The following is a 19267-nucleotide window of genomic DNA, read 5'->3' on the forward strand; positions in this document are numbered from 1 at the left end:
TTAACTTACGCAGTGAGGTTCTGGAACCAGCTGCCGGTAAAGCATGTTTATGACACGTTTTCAATGTTGAATCAACCAAATTTCAATATTAGTACCATTGAATGAGGACTGAATCAGTGTTGAATCAACGTTTGATTATCATTGAAATTTCAATGTAATTTCAACGGCAATCACATCTGGTTGAATCAACGTTGAATCCACGTTTTAGAAGATTGAAATTGTGATGTTGTTTCAACGGCAATCTCATCGAGCGCTTTCAATGTCGAAACAACTTCGGAGTTCAATGCAGATTCAACGAATCCTTTCAACGTTGATTCAATGCCATTTTGCTATCTGGGTAAGTAGCCGAACGCTCCGGCTGGCCACACGACTCAAACCAAGCTCTGTCTGGCACACCCCAACTCGCAACTCTTTATCCCTGATCACACACAGTCAACAAGCTGCAGGTGTACCACTCCTCAATCAATCAATCAGTCAATTTTGTAGGTGCGGGGGCACAGCCGTTGTGGCCAGTAAACACTACATTACTATGTAAATTTGCGATCATAACCCATTTCACCTTAGGCTACAACACCACTGGCAAGTTTATACAATTACCAGACGCTGAAGAAATACATTGAACTACAAAAACTGAAGGTGTTCACTTCTCCATTATGTAATTTGCCATAGGCTATCTCCTCTTTTTGCCGTCCAGCATGGCACCGTCCAGCGCTGTCACGTAATTGGTCTAATTTCAGGTGCGCACTTGAAACGTTCAGGCGCGCACGTAAAACTTTCAGGTGCGCACCTAAAACTTTTCACGTGCGCACGAGAAAGTTTTAAGTGCGCACGTGAAAGTTTTACGTGCGCATGTGAAAGATAAAAGTTATGTCAGGTCCCTTTAGGGGCTCCGTAGTATTCTGATTTAGCCTACAGGACAACAGATAGATATCCATAAATCCCTCTGTATTTTTTCTCCCATATGTTAACACAATGGAAAAAATACTTTTGAACCTGGCTTTATCCAAAGCTCAGATTTCGTGTTCTAAAATGTATGCAAATTAATGCACATTTAATTAGACAATGCATAATTTAAACATTACATTACAGAAAATGACTCTTTGCTTATGTTAATGAAAGTGATCAACTGGGGAAGTTATCTGCTAGTTAAAAAATGCCATATTCACCTGTTGTGTCTCGCCTTAACAATGGAAAAAAAGACCATGAAGCCAGTCACTCTCCAAAAGTTAACATACAAAAACCACATAGGCCCCCCTGACTATAGGTTATAGTAAGCATTTTGAGGTATTTTCCCATTTACATTTCTAATCATTGTCAAAGTTACCTTTGATAACATTAATGTTTTAAGAAATAATGAAGAAATTATGACTTTTATTTTGAAGGATAGCCCAATGACCGCCATCGTAGTTGGCTCATTTCACCCGGTTTGGTTTCACCACGCATGTAGCTCAAGCATAGAGCTCAAGTCGCGAGCAGGACCATTTACATTCACCGCGCGGGAGAGCATTCGTAAATGTTGTTTTAAGACATTTGTGGGGCAACCAACACGATTTCACGTCTTATCGGGCACAAACAGCAAATCAGCGAACTTGAGAGACGGAGCAACTAACTTGTCGGAGGAAGGTATGTTTTCGATAAGTAAACAGTAGCTGCGAGCTAGGTAGTACGGAGCCCGGGAAGGCTCAGGTTGGTGAATTTGTTTAACTGCACTTTTGCGTTCCCTCGCAACAGTGTCAGTGATGTATAAAGTACTAGAGATCCAGACTTGAGTAGAAGTACAAGTGCTCTATCAAAGAAGTGACTTGAGTAGAAGTGCTCTTTAAAAACCGTTCTTAAGTGGAAGTACTGAAATATTAAACATGTTTTGTACTTTGCAAGTAGTTTATTTTTAAAAATACTAGGCTACTCAAGTAGGCCTACTGAAAGTAGAAGTAGGCTAGGCATTGTTGATCTCAACACAACTTTGTATTCAAACCTTCATGATGACAGATCAGGGGCCGGTTTCCCGATAACGCTCACTCTTAGCGAGCTACGAAGACTCCAAAGGTATAACTTACCAAAGTTGTTTACCTTTCTAGTCGTGGTTCCCGAACTATCACTTAGGAGTCTTCTTACGAAAAGCTCCTTACGTCCGACGTATAAGGCACTGTCCACCATGAAGGTGCTGAATTAGGTGACATCGATTGCTCAGAAATCGATTTTTTATTTCACGCGGAGGCTTGACAGACTTATGAAAGAGTTCTTTGCACCAAAACCATTGCTTATAATAGCCTATCGCCCCCACAACATTCACGCAACTTCAACGTGGATGAACTTATTAGCACACAATGATAAAAAACGTAGTCTAGAAATTAAATGATCTACGTAGGTAAGTAGGTTATGTTTTCATCTGGGTTTGTTTGTTGGTGTGTTAGTTTCTTTCCCGCATGGATAAAAAGATTCGAACGCTTCATGTTTGAAAGTAGAGGTCTGCGCTCTCTGAGTGCTTTTCTAGTTTGTTTGTGTGTTTGTTTGTTTGTCTGTCCAGTTGTTTGCAAGATAGGCTAACTCTAAAAGTTAAAGATGGATTTCGATTAAATTTCCAGGGAAGATCTGAAATGACCCAAGGAAGAAACTATTTAATTTTGTGAGTGATTCGTATCACCGTCTGGATGCAGGAGGTGTAGGCTACATGTGTTTGCTTGGGGGAGGTTTGTGCTTTTCTAGTTGAAATAGGCTATGTAGACTTTTTTATAATCACAGCTGATTGACCTACATCCTCATTCAGTATTGTGTACCTTTGGTTAACATTAAACATGACAGCAAGCCCGCACATTAGGCCTAAACATTGTAGGACGGTGGGGGGAAGCAAAGAATAAAGCGCTTTTAACTATTTTCAAATGCGTGCACGTTTCATATTTGCATGAAAACATTTCCAGAAAGTATTTTCTAAATTAGCATACTTACATAAAATCATTGGTGAACCAAAATAGTGATTTTGTATCATATGAGTTGCATGCGTAACGGAAATTGCTGTAGGGTACAGTGGCGGCGACTAGCGTCGCGAGTCGAAACATTGCCAAGGTGCAGCTAAGAGAGGTCTGAGAGTGCTCCAGACCACTCTTACCAACGAACGACGTGCGAAAGACATTCGTAGCAAAGAAGGTTTCGGGAAATGCGTGAGGTATTTAAGGTAGAGCTTAAGATAGAGGTTACGAACTACGTAGCGTTAAGAAGGCTTCGGGAAACCGGCCCCAGTGCTTTTCCCAGAAAATTATGGTTGAAAGCTACTAACTGTAGTGTAGGGATGTACGCAATCAATAACAACATAGTCTTTAAAAAGAATAACAGCATTTTGCTTAGAAAAGGAGCATTTCACTCATTTGCATTAAAGGGATAATCCGGAGTGAAATGCACTTTAGATAAATTTTTCGGACTATTGGGAGTACATACGTTGAGTTGACACCAAAATCATGTCATTCGGATGTATTTTGAGAAAGTTCGAGCTCACCGTTTTTAGCCAAAACTCGTTAGCCTGGAAGTGACTCGGGCATGTCCTTTCGCCGCTACAAAACGCTATTTTTATACCTCTTCTACTGTTCCAAACAACACTACACTTACGTGGTAGTGAGTAGAGGATCCCTAAAGCCAAACCGAAGTATGCCCACGTCTTTATGTGGTCGGGTAGAGAGTCCAGAATGAATTTAATCGAGTCCGTACTGTTGTGTTGTTAATGTTCCGCGTGCCTCTAGGTGGCGCTCATACATACTGTGTACATGAGTGTACTGTTTATGTTACAAGTTGTGTGTAGGAGAAGTAGAGAAGAAGAAAAGATAAATGGAGAATGGATTATACACTTGTTACTGCGTGCTTATTACTTAGTTAAAATCACAGTTTATTTAGCTTTGCATTGTATATTGAACATAACACGTACCTTTCCGGAAATGTTAATAAAGTGTTGTTTCAGCGTTGCTAGCTGCAGCAGCGACATTTCCGGAAAGGTACTGACTCGATTAAATTCATTCTGGACTCTCTACCCGACCACATATAGACGTGGGGATACTTCGGTTTGGCTTTAGGGACCCTCTACTCACTACCACGTAAGTGTAGTGTTGTTTGGAACAGTAGAAGAGGTATAAAAATAGCGTTTTGTAGCGGCGAAAGGACATGCCCGAGTCACTTCCAGGCTAACGAGTTTTGGCTAAAAACGGTGAGCTCGAACTTTCCCAAAATACATCCGAATGACATGATTTTGGTGTCAACTCAACGTACGTACTCCCAAACGTCCGAAAAATTTATCTAAAGTGCATTTCACTCCGGATTATCCCTTTAAGCTTTTAGCATATTGAAACCTAGTCATATGTTTGAATGGTCGTGGATCATTCCCTCATTTTCCCCTGAGATGGGAGAAAAAAGCCGAAAATGTACTTTTGTGTCATGTGGATAAAAGCCAACTCCCAGAATTCCCTGCCTTTCACTGCCTTACCAACCCGCCTACCAGGAAGTAGCTAGGCTGCAAGTACACAAAAAGACTCATTAAAGTAACATTTTGGCATTAATAATGATTCTAAAATTAAAACGATCATTGTTTTATGTTGCACTCAATCTTGTGGCCATGTATCAATGTTGCTTATCTCAAACACAATGTAGGCCGTATGTGTCTTTATTTTGTCTCTCTGAGTACAGGTAATTGAAAACTGGATGGGATCGTCTGTGCTCTGCTAGCAACATGGACCTCGGACTTCCATTTAGTTCTGGCTGTGCTGAAGCACACCAGGTGGACCTGAGAGTGATGGTGAAAGAAGAAGATATAAAAGAGGAGGAATATGATCACATGATTTCATGCCCCAAGGAAGAAGAAAAGCCCTTTGCAGAATTTCACTGTAAAACTGAAACAGACATCACAGAGTCACCAAGGTCAACTTACAGTGAACTGCTACAGACAACAGTGAAGGCTGAAGTGAAGAAAGAGGAAGATGAAGAAGAGGAGGAGGAGGAAGAGCAGCATGAACATGTGCTGGAAAGTAAGTCCTCTCAGATAGAGCTAAATAATCTGGTGTGTAGCAATGCATTTGTGTGACTCTAGAGGGCGCTGTTGCACTGAGGTCTGTATCAGATGTGTTGCAGTGAATAACTCACATGCACAATGTACTTACCCAAGTAGCCTACCAAAAGCTAACATATACAGTCAACAAAGCAGCATGTCTAGATTGGAGATGTTGTTAGTTTACTCACTCAATCAATGTAAATGTAGTATGGTTTAGAGTAGCCGCTTAAAATGCAGCAAAACAAGAGCAGGGTCATTCCACTTCAAGTCAACAAATAACCTTCTGCTTGACCGCCTCAGATTTGCTTAAAAAATGTACCACCTAAAGAGTAACCATTTAAACTAACTTGGCCAAAATATTAGCTTAATATACCTTTTACATCCAGAGAAAAACATTTTTGAACATGGTACCCCCCTTCTGATTTTTGGCACATTTGCGCCTTCATCTAAATCTGCAGCAAAGTTCAGATGTCATTATCTCAAAAAGTGTTCAAGCTAAAGACTTAGAAAAAACAAAATCTGTGAATAATGATTGCTACCTATAGATTCCACATGGACATTTGTAAGCCCCTGTGTAACTTCAGTATCACTCAGCCGTGTTGCTCAGCAGCTTCACTCACTCTTAGTCTCTTTTTATTTATTTATTTTTTGCGATCAGTTTTTTATAATTTATTTTCTCACTGTTATACATTGGAGGGGAAACGTCTTCAAAATAAAAACAAAGGCATTAGAGTGATTACAGCATCATTGAAAACAGAGGCACAATGAAGTATTGCTTATTCTGAGAGGCCAAACTTCTGATCCCTCTTTTTAGAGTGCTTGGCCCAACTGTCACATCAAGGAAGAAGAAAGTCTGCACTTTGCATACAAACGTGTTAATATCACAGACGTGGCACCTTCCTCAGGGCCAGATGTACTTAGACTAGCGATCGTAGCATTGTTTGCGCCAAGGCCAACACGCAGAAAGCACACACTATGATACTTCAGTTTATGTCCTATTTACCAATCCAGAAATTGGGTAATCTGCGCTGTTCTCCGCCCCCTAACGCAGTTTGGGAAGGACAACAACTGAATGACACTTCAATCAGAAGCGCAGTTGAATGAAGTTAACTGATGACAACATTAAAAGGAATCCAACGTTTAGCGATCATGAAATAATACAATGAAATAATACAATGCATAATGTCAACATGCAGGAAGATAATGAAGAGCAGTAGTTCATCATCATCATCATCATCATCATCAACCGTTTTTTATTCAGGGAAAATTGACTGAGCATCAAGCTCTTTTACAGCAATGCCCTGAGTCACAAAACATGTAACAACAATAATCAAAATAATAAAACAAGAATAAGAAAAAGATACAAAAAGCAAATAATTAAAATAATACATAAAACATTAATAAAGCAATAATAATAATACAAACAGAGAGAAAAGAAGAGGAAAGTGTATGTATAAAAATAGTAATAATAATAATTAGGGCTGGGACTCGATTAAAACAATTAATCTAATTAATTAGAGGCTTTGTAATTAATTAATCGAAATTAATCTTATTTTAATTGTATATAAATATATGACCTGAGAACAGTGAGAAGTATTTTTTTTCACATGGATTTTTAGTATAGCCTACTATTGGATAATGACTGAATACATAATACTAAGCTTAAGCAACAAAAATATTGTTTATTAATAAGTCCAACAGACCAGTGCAATTTTTGCCATAAAGTGTAGCAATACCATATTTAGAAATAGTACATTTTCAGAAATTCATGTAGCCTATAGATAAGTAGACCTTCTGTAAACTATAATACTGTGATATCCTGTTATTTGTGTCTCCTGTTACCTTGAGTTGAGTTCATGAAATTGTTGTGTCCCTTTAAGGGGAACTGGGGGGCGGAGTTTACGTGTGTGCGTGTGTGCTTGTATGCGGTTCTGAGTGTGAAGTTTCTTTTAGGTCTATGAAAGTTGGACATGGAATTAGGTGCGGTGGATTACTGTTATAAGCGTGAGTTGTGGCTGTAACAGCAACTCGGTTGCTATTTGTTTAATAAATAAAGCTCAGAGGTTTCCCTCAAGTGTCTGGAGTATCACAGTACTTTGTCCACGCTAACAGCTAGCTGCTTTATGTTTTGCACTGAGGTGATACCTGCGGTGATACGTCCTTGTTGCATAGGTTGCACACAACCATGCTCTTATCTACGCTTCCATCCGTTCGTTTTTTGTAACAACATTTCCAATCCACGGGGCCAACCAACGCGGTCACATCAGCTTCTTTGTTCATGTTCACTAGAACTCATGCGCGTTACTTGGTGCTTCAGTATAATCGGTCCGTCTGAAACTCATCCAGTGAGAAACGTTCCGCGGTGCAAACATAAATAGGCATACGATTAAAATGCGTCAATTTTTTTAACGCATTAATGTTTGTGTAATTAATTAATCGTAATTAACGCGCTAAAGTCCCGGCCCTAATAATAATAATAATAATAAAATAAAAGGTCTAAATATTAGTCAAAGCAAGAACATTTTACAACAGCCATATCATCAATCATACCTTTGAATTGGTCTAGTGACACAAACCTAATCTAATTTGAATAATTCTTGGAATTTGTTCCATTTATTAGATGCAAAAAATGTAAAAGCTAATTGACCAAATTCTGATTTAATTTGAGGAGTTTGAAGAGATATAAAACCCTGTGAACGTGTATTGTGGCAGATTGATTTCATATTCGGAAGAGAAGTTAGGTAAGGAGGTAACTTTCCCAGTAATGCCTTATAAGCAAAAAGGAGGCAGTGCCTTTCCCTCCTATCATAAAGGGAAGTCCATCCTACATTTTCATATAGTTTACAGTGATGAGTCCTGAACCCATCTCCAGTTCTACTCAAACTAGGCTTACTTGTGCACATAGGCTATGGAAGATTTATCAAATCTAACAAGTAGGAAAGTTTAAGTGGATGGTGTGAAAGTGAAAGTAGACGTTCGAAAGGCCAACGAAAGTTAAGGTTGATTTTGATGTAGTACAAAGACGCAAAACTGGTGGTCTAATTAGCGATTTTGTTGTCTTTGAATGATTCTCTTATAGATGCATTTAACAGCAAACCGCATTTAACACTTGCTTTTACAAGGCAGAAATATTTAGGCACAAAATAGACGTGCGCTTTCACAGGCAGTTTTAGTACATACAGGGGAATACACGAACCTCCTACTATCATCTGACACTCCCACAAATCCATATGCATGAGACGGAAAAGCGCAATTTGCCATTTTCAGCTCCCGCGATAGGCAGTCTGCGCCTTCACCTCATTGCGGTCTGTTTGAACATATCTCGCCATCTCGCCACGTTGCGAAACAAATACGCCTGAAGTGGGCGCAAAAGCGTGTGCTGGAGCAATAAACACGTTTATTTTGCAAAATGTAAACAGACATGGCCCAATGTCTCATTTCCTATAGGGGCGGGACTCGTTTTGATAAAATGTAGGCAGTACAGTCTTTAAATTGAAATTCAAGTGGTTCAAGTCACTTACGACAATTAAAAGCCCTAATTATTTTGACCAAGATTCCATTTATTAAAGCACTTCAAGTGGGAAATCCAACGGGATGAATACTTTTAGGCACTTCTACTGTTTTAGGCACTACTGTATACCTATATGTTTTACATAGATATACTTATTAATTGTAATTCTATTTGAAGCTGAATATTTTCTTATCGATATTTAATTGCTGAATGTATAACATCTGTCTGTCATTCTAAGTCTCTATAGCCACGTTTACATGTATGAAGGGTCAAAGTAACAATAATTAAATATAAAGTAAATTACAAAGTAAAATGTCATGTAAGTCATATCACCAAGTATCAAATTTAAATCTATCAACGATTATTAAATGTAATCTAATTTAAAGTTTCAATCAATGTCATTTGAATTTTGAATTACATTAAACTTTAAATCAATTGAATAAGAAGTTGAATTAATTTGAAGTCATACATCAAATTTACATTTCCCTGTTGTTCTCATTTTGAATGAGACTTATAATTTCAGCCTCATGCAATTCCGTGCGCCACCATTTAATTCGAACGCCTTTACTTCAGACTTTGGACTTTGGTACTTCGGTTGTACTGTCACCTGTCAATCATGCTATGTCCCCCGCCCCCCGCCCATCCACTGAATCTGAGTTGATTTATCAGGTCTTTTGTAAGACTCACTCACTCCGGGCGAAATTATCACCACGTTGTACACTGTACACAGAGGTGGGAGTAACAAAAAATACAAATTAATGGCGGAGGCTCCGGGGGTCGTAACTGGAAATATTGAATGTGAATAAAGGTTTCTTGACCACTTTTAATGGCTTATTTTGATACGGTTTATTGTTTATATGCTAAACAAATGTCTTCAGGACACACTATCATTGAAGGTTAGCTTGTTAGCTCGTTGACCCATTATAACCAATTGAAAACACATAGCAAGCTAGGCGACTAGATAGTTATAGCACGCTGATATGAACTGTGGTGTTTCTGTAGATTATGAATTGTTGTCAACATGAAAACATTCAAACGGATTTTTGTGTGTATGCCACTTGAACATACTTGGGCTAAATAAACCCCTGAATGTAATCTGAAGCACTGGACTGTCTAGCTAACTAAACACTAAGCTAACCACTAACCACTAAGCCAACCTGTTGACCACTGAGCCGAAACGCTAGGTGTGTGACAACATGGACAACACCCCCTGGGTGAAATTTTAGCAGGCGTATTTCGCGCAAAGACAGTAGAAGATCTCGCATGGTGACATGCTCTGTGGAAACCCAGCGTCAGACGAAGGACGAAGGCTCTGGTGATGGTGATGAAGTGGGGGAAACTATTACTAAAGAACTGATAAATCGACTCAGATTCAGTGGATGGGCGGGGGGCGGGGGGCGGGGGACATAGCATGATTGACAGGTGACAGTACAACCGAAGTACCAAAGTCCAAAGTCTGAAGTAAAGGCGTTCGAATTAAATGGTGGCGCACGGAATTGCATGAGGCTGAAATTTTAAGTCTCATTCAAAATGAGAACAACAGGGAAATGTAAATGTGATGTATGACTTCAAATTAATTCAACTTCTTATTCAATTGATTTAAAGTTTAATGTAATTCAAAATTCAAATGACATTGATTTAAACTTTAAATTAGATTACATTTAATAATCGTTGATAGATTTAAATTTGATACTTGGTGATATGACTTACATGACATTTTACTTTGTAATTTACATTATTTAATTATTGTTACTTTGACCCTTCATATACATGGACAGTTTTTTGTCATTCCGATTAAACTATTCCGATTTAAATTTTTTGCGCCGTCTGTTTACATGGGCTACTTTCTATTCCGATCAGACGCTTGTAAGCGCTTTAGAATCTTTGATCGGAATAGCCGTTGTTTGCTACTTTTCATTGGGCAGATATTACAGTCAATCCGAATGACCGTATACATGAGCGTTCATTCGGAATAGGAACGGACTACACCGCCTCTTCTATTCCGATTACAATTCTGATCGGATCAGGATTTTCATTCCGATTAAGGTGTTTATATGACTATTTTTAATCCGATTGAGCTGTTTTTCCGTTTCTAATCGAAATAGAAGTGTCCATGTAAACGGGGCTTATGGTAACTGCCAGAATATCTGTATCATTCTAAGTCTCTATGGTAACTCTTTCAGGTGTATCTGAACACCCACACTTGAGGCAACAGAAGACCCGTGGCCAGGATAAGGAAGGACGTCCGTGCCACAGCACTGTCTGCAGGACGAGTTTCACTTGTCTTTCTCAACCTGAGAACCGCCAGCAAACTCACTCTCCCGGTGTTTATAAATGGCAGAGAATTGGCAAAAGGCGACATAAATGTCTCTGTTGTGGAAAGGAGTTGTCTGGAGGTATTTCACATCTTAAACGCCATATGCTCATACACACTGGAGAGAAGCCTCATGAATGTGCCCAGTGTGGAAAAGCTTTTTCACAAATTTCAACTCTTAGGCGCCATATGTTAACACACACTGGAGAGAAGCCTCATGAATGTGCCCAGTGTGGAAAAGCTTTTCCACACATCATTGGCCTTAAAAAACACATGCTAATACACACTGGAGAGAAGCCTCATAAATGTACCCAGTGTGGAAAAGCTTTTACACAAGTTCCACATCTGAAAAACCATATGTTAATACACACTGGAGAGAAGCCTCATGAATGTGCCCAGTGTGGAAAAGCTTTTACACGAATTTCGCATATGAAAGCCCATATGTTAATACACACTGGAGAGAAGCCTCATGAATGTGCCCAGTGTGGAAAAGCTTTTATACGAATTTCACATATGAAAACCCATATGTTAATACACACTGGAGAGAAGCCTCATGAATGTGCCCAGTGTGGAGAAGCTTTTAGACACATCATTGGCCTTAAAAAACACATGCTAATACACACTGGAGAAAAGCCTCATAAATGTACCCAGTGTGGTAAAGCTTTTACACAAGTTCCACATCTGAAAACCCATATGTTAATACACACTGGAGTGAAGCCTCATGAATGTGCCCAGTGTGGAAAAGCTTTTACACGCATCATTAACCTTAAAAACCACATGCTCACAGTCTGTGGAGAGAACCCTCATAAATGTACCCAGTGTGGAAAAGCTTTTACACAACTTTCATATATGAGAGCCCATATGTTGATACACACTGGAGTGAAGCCTCATGAATGTGCCCAGTGTGGAAAAGCTTTTACACACATCATTATCCTTAAAAAACACATGCGAATACACACTGGAGAGAAGCCTCATAAATGTACCCAGTGTGGAAAAGCTTTTACACAACTTTCACATATGAGAGCCCATATGTTAATACATACTGGAGAGAAGCCTAAAGAATGTGCCCAGTGTGGAAAAGCTTTTACACGCATCCTTGGCCTTAAACAACACATGCGAATACACACTGGAGAGAAGCCTCATAAATGTACCCAGTGTGGAAAAGCTTTTACACAACTTTCACATATGAGAGCCCATATGTTAATACACACTGGAGTGAAGCCTCATGAATGTGCCCAGTGTGGAAAAGCTTTTACACACATCATTATCCTTAAAAAACACATGCGAATACACACTGGAGAGAAGCCTCATAAATGTACCCAGTGTGGAAAAGCTTTTACACAACTTTCACATATGAGAGCCCATATGTTAATACATACTGGAGAGAAGCCTAAAGAATGTGCCCAGTGTGGAAAAGCTTTTACACGCATCCTTGGCCTTAAACAACACATGCGAATACACACTGGAGAGAAGCCTCATAAATGTACCCAGTGTGGAAAAGCTTTTACACAACTTTCACATATGAGAGCCCATATGTTAATACACACTGGAGTGAAGCCTCATGAATGTGCCCAGTGTGGGAGAGCTTTTACACACATCATTGGCCTTAAAAAACACATGCGAATACACACTGGAGAGAAGCCTCATAAATGTACCCAGTGTGGAAAAGCTTTTACACAACTTTCAGATATGAGAGCCCATATGTTAATACACACTGGAGTGAAGCCTCATGAATGTGCCCAGTGTGGGAGAGCTTTTACACACATCATTAGCCTTAAAAAACACATGCGAATACACACTAGAGAGAAGCCTCATAAATGTACCCAGTGTGGAAAAGCTTTTACACAACTTTCACATATGAGAGCCCATATGTTAATACACACTGGAGAGAAGCCTCATGAATGTGCCCAGTGTGGAAAAGCATTTTCACGTATTTCAACTCTTAGGCGCCATATGTTAACACACACTGGAGTGAAGCCTCATGAATGTGCCCAGTGTGGAAAAGCTTTTACACGCATCATTGGCCTTAAAAAACACATGCTAATACACACTGGAGAAAAGCCTCATAAATGTACCCAGTGTGGAAAAGCTTTTACACAAGTTCCACATCTGAAAACCCATATTTTAACACACACTGGAGAGAAGCCTCATGAATGTGCCCAGTGTGGAAAAGCTTTTACACGCATCATTGGCCTTAAAAAACACATGCTAATACACACTGGAGAAAAGCCTCATAAATGTACCCAGTGTGGAAAAGCTTTTACACAAGTTCCACATTTGAAAACCCATATGTTAATACACACTGGAGAGAAGCCTCATAAATGTACCCAGTGTGGAAAAGCTTTTACACAACTTTCAAATATGAAAAAACACATGCGAATACATAGTGGAGAGAAGCCTCATAAATTTGCTCAGTGTGGAAAAGCGTATTCACAAATTTCACAGTTGGAGACTCACATGATGACCCACACAGGGGAGAAGCCTCATATATGTGCTCAGTGTGGAAGCGCTTTTCTAAGAGCGGCAGGCCTAACACGCCACACGCGTCTTTGTTTGAAACATCGTTCAGAATTTACTTAAATCTTCAGAAGCAAATGATGGCACACCCTGCCGAACTAGGCAGGTTTTGTTTGCCCTATGACCGCTTCAAAACCTTGCAATAGGTATAATCGTACAGCTAGCGTATTCCTGGGAAATATTTACCCATCAATCTTAGCCCTCGCTGCTGTGTGCAAACTCTGAAAGGATCTTTTCTGTGAAATGTATATGTTTTACATAACTATAAAAATGCAAGAAATTTTGTATTTTATTATTATTATGGTTATGATTATCTTGTTTTTTTCTTTCATTATTTATTTATTTATATTCATTATTCTATTTTCCCACGTTGTTTGCCGCAAGAAGGCATTGGTTGTACACAGAAGTGGTTTGTGAACTTGAATTTTTGCTCAATGTGCCCAAGTATTGATTGAATTTGTCAGGCAGTGTTGTTGATCTGTATTGTTGAAATTTAAAACAATTAAACAGAATTGTGAAATATTTGGCCTCATGTTATACAAGAACAAAACTGTGTTTTGAGGAAATATTAGATTCCTGACCACTTTTATAGTCTATATAATAGGCCTTAGGTCTGGAGAGAACACTGACACATTTTAAGCCTATAATGCAACATAATATTTTAAGAGCATCAAACTATTAAAATGTATATTATGTAAGCACAGACAATATAACATTTGTTAATTTTATTAGGTGAACTGACATTTTGCCACAGCAATGAATTCATCCAACAGAATCATGTAAGATCAATGTGAAGCACCGAAGTACTGAACCAGTAAGGTGAATTAATACATGGGATGCCTTGGTATCACCATTACCATGTGTTCCCATTAGCCTTTGCAAGAACAGTGAGACATGCAACTAACAAAAGCCAAAACAATCATGCAATAGCCAAACGTTTTCACACAAGTTTCCTAAAGCATAATGCTTAGAAACCAGTACAATTTGGAGCCAAGTTTTATCTGAGGTTATGTTATCTCCACTTCTGAAGCACTTACATGCATCAAACCTTCCAGTCCAAACTATATTTACAAGACCTTTACAGAGGTGTTTTTTAATATGTATTATTCCTAACCTGATATGACATTTTGTTCTGAAAACATAGCAAAAATGCTTTTTCAAGGCTATTGACATATTCTGATTTACAGGACAACAGAAGTAGATATCCATAAATCCCTCTGTATTTTTACTCCCATTTGTTAACACAATTAAAAAATTATTTAGAACCTGGCTTTATCCAAAGCTCAGATTTCGTGCTCTAAAATGTAGGCTATGCAAATTAATAGGCTACACATTTACTTAGACACATTTACTTATAATTTGTATATTTAAACATTAATTAAAGAAAATTCCTTGTAATAAATGTTTTCTTATGTTAATGAAAGTAATCAACTGGGGAAGTTGGATATCTGCTAGTTAAAAAAATTACCCTATTCACAGGGGGGAATTCTCCCATGCGCGTAAGGGTGCCTAAGTCCAAAAAAACGCGCAACTACGCGCATTTCCCTCTAAGTGAATTCTGCCATCCACTTAAATCGGCCATTTACGTGTGGTAGAGAGAGTTGCGCGTTTTGGGTGGAGCAACCCCAACATCTGGGCGTTTCTTATATACAGTGGGTACGGGTTGAGAATGCACCTTTTGCTGCGGGACTCCCGAAGACATCCCTTAGGCTGTCAAGACGATTTTTTTCAGGCTAAAGCAATGTACCCAAACAACCACCAGGTGGCAGAAAGTGTCAACCCGCATTTCAAATTTCAATTTAATCACATGTAACAGACTGACAGTCATAAACAGTATAAGCCATAGCCTGTCTAAAAATAACTTTAATGAAGTGTCACTAGCCTGTCACATAATTAGGCTACATGGGGGGGGGGGGGGGGGGGGGGGGGAACGTAATCGGAACAGCACGGCACAAACATACTTGACACAGAGGACATTGAATGGATGAATTGAGTATTGTACCGTGTTCTCTGATGTTACAATAGTATATATTCAACTCTAATTCAAAAAAATTAAACTCAATTGCAATTTTACAAGCCCATTAAAACCTTATATTTAGGCTGGGTATGGTCCGTTTGATGGCGCCCACTTAAAACTTTCTCGTGTGCACTTAAAACTTTCTCGTGCGCACGTAAAACTTTCACTTTCACTTCATAATGTCATATCGGTTTGAAATATTTTAGCCCAGAAATACTGGGTGTTAATATAGGCTACAGTAGGCTAATGTTAACAGTAGGCCTACGATCTAGCTGCCCTATGTTAGTGCTGTTATCACCAGCTTTAATTACTGCAATATGTTTCGTGGTCGGAGGAGGAGTTAAATCACACGCAGACAAGGAGTCACGTTTTACATTTTATTTAAGGTTACACACACAACCTCCCAAATGCACCCACCCTGCATTCATCCACACGCAACCCACCTAAAACAGCCCTCTGTTGGGTAGGCTGGGTATGGTCCGTTTGATGGCGCCCTCTTTGGCAACCCCAATTGAACTTCAACGGCTTTGCGATATTTGACATCAGAACTAGGCTTTGTTCTAATTTGCCCATTTTTTATTCAAGTTCAAGATTTTCGTAAGAAGGAGGGCTCTTTGGTTATGCACAACCTCTCCTAATTCATCAAATCCAAGACAAAAATGATTGTCATTCTATGTCACCTTTAACTCCTGCTTACATTGTAGGGCCTATGGTTTTGCAAAGATTTGGAGAAGATTATTTAAATACTACAGACCCTCTCACATTTACAACAAGCAATATATATATATTTTTTTTAAGTATATTTTTTTGGCTTTTTTGCCTTTATTTGTACAGGACAGTGAAGGGTGAGACAGGAAGTAAGTGGGAGAGAGAGATGGGGTGGGATCGGGAAATGACCGCAGGCCGGACTTGAACCTGGGTCCCCGTGTGGGCACTTGGACCCGTATGTGGTATGAGCGCTGTAGCTCACTGTGCCACAGCGCTCCCCACAAGCAATATAGTTTTAAGTCACAATCTAGTCATAGTCGTAACGGCAAAGCTAGAAAAAGACTGACTTCGACTGACTTTAAACCGCCGCGCTCTAGCGTTGTTTGAAATGGTCGACCATCCTGGCTAAGAATACTGGAAATAATACAAATGGATTAATCAATGATGGCCTTTACACGTGCATCTGGCAAGGTATCGACCGGTTGTGCAGGAAAGTATGCAGTCATGCGATGTTAGACGCCTGGTGATATTCTTGACATCTGCAGTGCCAATGACTCTGCTGCCTCATTTGGATGGTAACTCGACAGGTGAGCGTGAAGATTGGATGTCGAGGATGTGTAAGTAAAGTGTTTTTTGCAAACCATCCACGGTGTAGAACCCAAAATACTTCCAGACATCACTTGAATCAGATGAATCGTAACTGTCCGCTCAGGCTGGCTGTTCTTCTGTGCGTTATCTTCCATTTTTGTAATAAAACAGGATGCCAATTACTCGCTTGATTTGGTCATGGGCCTACGCTACGACACGTTTAGAGCTGGATGCAAACAATACAATAAAAAACAAATTGTAGACTGTAAAAAAATATGCTACATGTGGCACTTTAAAAACCGATTTGTTTATAGTTCCATTTAGGGTAGTTCAAGCCATGTTTGAATGCGTGTTCAAACATCAAACGGCAAATGACAGCCCGAAATCACTCACAGCAATTTTAATGCATATGTATTGAACGCTGTTGGAAGTGCACATCATCCTTCACTTTTTTGTCTGATTTTCACAATTGCGGTAGCTTAATCCTTGAGAGTGTTTGTTCATGCCATTCTGCTACACACTGCTAGGCCCCCACGTTGCATAACCATAACCGTAAATGTGCCCGGTGTAGAAACGCTTTTACACAGCCCTCAACTCTTAAAAGCCACATGATAATACACACTGGAGAGAAGCCTCATAAATGTGTTCAGTGTGGAAAAGCTTTTCTAGCTACACCACATCCTTACAGACACTGGAGAGAAGCCTCATCAAAGTGTGAAACGTCATTCAGAATTTACTCAAAACTTCAGAGGCAAATCATGGCACACACAGCAGAACTGTGCAAGTGTTTCACCCTAAAACAGCTTCAAAGCCTTTTTGATGGCAAACCAACTTGTGATGGGGAGAGTTGTACAGCTAGCTTACCTGCAGCTCCTGGGAAGTATTTACCCATCATCAATCTGGTGTGTGCAAAGTCTACAAGGATCTCTCCTGTGAAATGTAGCCTATAGTTGTGTGTGGTTGACATTTTAGGTAAAAGAAAAATAAAAAAAAATCACTTAGTCCTGTTGTACTCTCCCATACCCCAAAATATGTCTCCTAGAATTTGTTTTGGATTTCATATTTATTCATAATCTCTTGTGTTAGTGACTAAAAATGTCATATGAAATGAAAGTTACTGTATTGTGTCAAAAACTAAGATGGGTTTTTTTTTTTTTTATGTAAGTCAGTGTGTCACCGTGTAACGCTTTGCAGTGCTTTGTTCTATTTGCAGATTTCACATGAAAATAATGATTTAAAAAAAATCCAATTATTCATTTTCAGACTACTCTGTAAATTGATGACTGTTGCATATGTTATTTTTTGCATTGAGTACACTTGGGGATTTTCTCCTCAGAAGTTCGAAAGTCAAACATTGACTCAATATTCTAACTTTGTGTTTTTACGCTTGGGGTTGGACTGAACCATGAAAGCTGGGAGTTACCGAAAAGAGTTGCGTTATGGCCCAGAGGTTTCACTTCACCCGCTGTCTGCTTGGGTTAAGAATGGGATGTTATTAATGGGCTTATTCTTGTCAAATTGTTGTTTAACAGCTTCTGTAGGCATGTTGGTGGAGAGGTTTTTGTTCATGGGTAGGGTTGCTCACATTTATTAAAACCGTCAACAACCATGAACAACTGGTAGGCTTACATAGGCGGCATGAAAGCGTCACCGACCCCGCGCCATAGACCCCCCCTCCCCCAACACACACACACACACACACACACACACACATACTCCAGCACCATCAGCAGAGATTGCAACAAGTGAATGTGACAAGTTACTGTAGGCTATCTGAAGCTCTGTGAAGTCTAACCATTGAGGGCGCAGGTGAGGGATTGAGGAGTTTAGTGGTCCTCAATCGCCTCCAGTCGGTCTCAATCCATTTATAGCCTATCTATACAACTGGCAAGAGGCGGGTCCGTGTACTTTTTCGTTCATTCATTATTCTATTTTGGAAGTTGCATGGGAAATGAAAAAGGAGTTGTATGTGAATTTTTACGCTGATGTATGACATGTGAAATTGAATCCAGTGCCACGTTTTGATATATTTTACATATTGAAAATGAAACACTGAACTTTTGGAAAAAACAAAAAACGAATTTTAAAAATGGCAATTCTGGATTGCATTTGGGTCTATTTTGGACCCAGGTTTTGGGTGACCAGTGGGGTGTACTACGAACCTCGATTAGTGCGTTAGCGAGGTATGTTGCGCTCAAAGCCAGGGTACGCTGTGACACGAAAGTGGCTCTGTTTTAGCGTAGTAATCTTGTTTTAATATAGGCGGTCTTGTGCATCTCCACGTTTCACGATTGGCCAAATTCACCCAAACCCAGAGAACGCGCTCTGAGCTGAAAGCCTAGTTGGTACTTTGGAGTAAACTGTAACCATTTTCGGAGGCTGTTGGCCTGTTGATTTGAATGGTGAATGGTGAACAGGTGGCCTGTTGATTTGGTGCATTTAAACGGCCTCAAAAATGGTTACAGTTAACCCCAAAGTAGGCTACCGCCTAGTTTGATAAATTCACCCCTGAGTGATTTTCGTGAAAGCCACTGCTCCCAGGTTTGGTTGGCAGCTTAAGATACCATGGTGATACAGTGACACTAG

At 39.6% G+C, this 19267-nt stretch overlaps 1 protein-coding gene across 2 annotated transcripts; it reads left to right on the plus strand.

The window, feature by feature from the left end:
- The first annotated feature begins 1595 nt into the window (after nucleotides 1–1595).
- LOC134085153 (zinc finger protein 493-like) lies at nucleotides 1596–13826 on the plus strand. Of its 2 annotated transcripts, XM_062539940.1 has the most exons (4): nucleotides 1596–1623; nucleotides 4630–5003; nucleotides 10721–12781; nucleotides 12857–13826. In XM_062539940.1, the coding sequence occupies exons 2-4, from the start codon at nucleotides 4709–4711 to the stop codon at nucleotides 13429–13431; spliced, it is 2931 nt and encodes a 976-aa protein (XP_062395924.1). In that variant the 5' UTR covers nucleotides 1596–1623; nucleotides 4630–4708; the 3' UTR covers nucleotides 13432–13826. The 2 variants fall into 2 exon arrangements, with proteins under 2 accessions (XP_062395924.1, XP_062395915.1); XM_062539931.1 differs by having other exon boundaries at nucleotides 10721–13826.
- Nucleotides 13827–19267: the final 5441 nt, after the last annotated feature.

This window comes from Sardina pilchardus, chromosome 1 (genome assembly GCF_963854185.1).
Source record: "Sardina pilchardus chromosome 1, fSarPil1.1, whole genome shotgun sequence".
In the NCBI taxonomy this organism is placed as follows: Eukaryota; Metazoa; Chordata; class Actinopteri; order Clupeiformes; family Clupeidae; genus Sardina; species Sardina pilchardus.

Coding starts and splice junctions, on each gene's coding strand:
- LOC134085153 (XM_062539931.1), top strand. CDS start 4,709: ATGGACCTCGGACTTCCATTTAGTTCTGGCTGTGCTGAAGCACACCAG. Junction 5,004..10,720: donor GCATGAACATGTGCTGGAAA/GTAAGTCCTCTC, acceptor TAACTCTTTCAG/GTGTATCTGAACACCCACAC.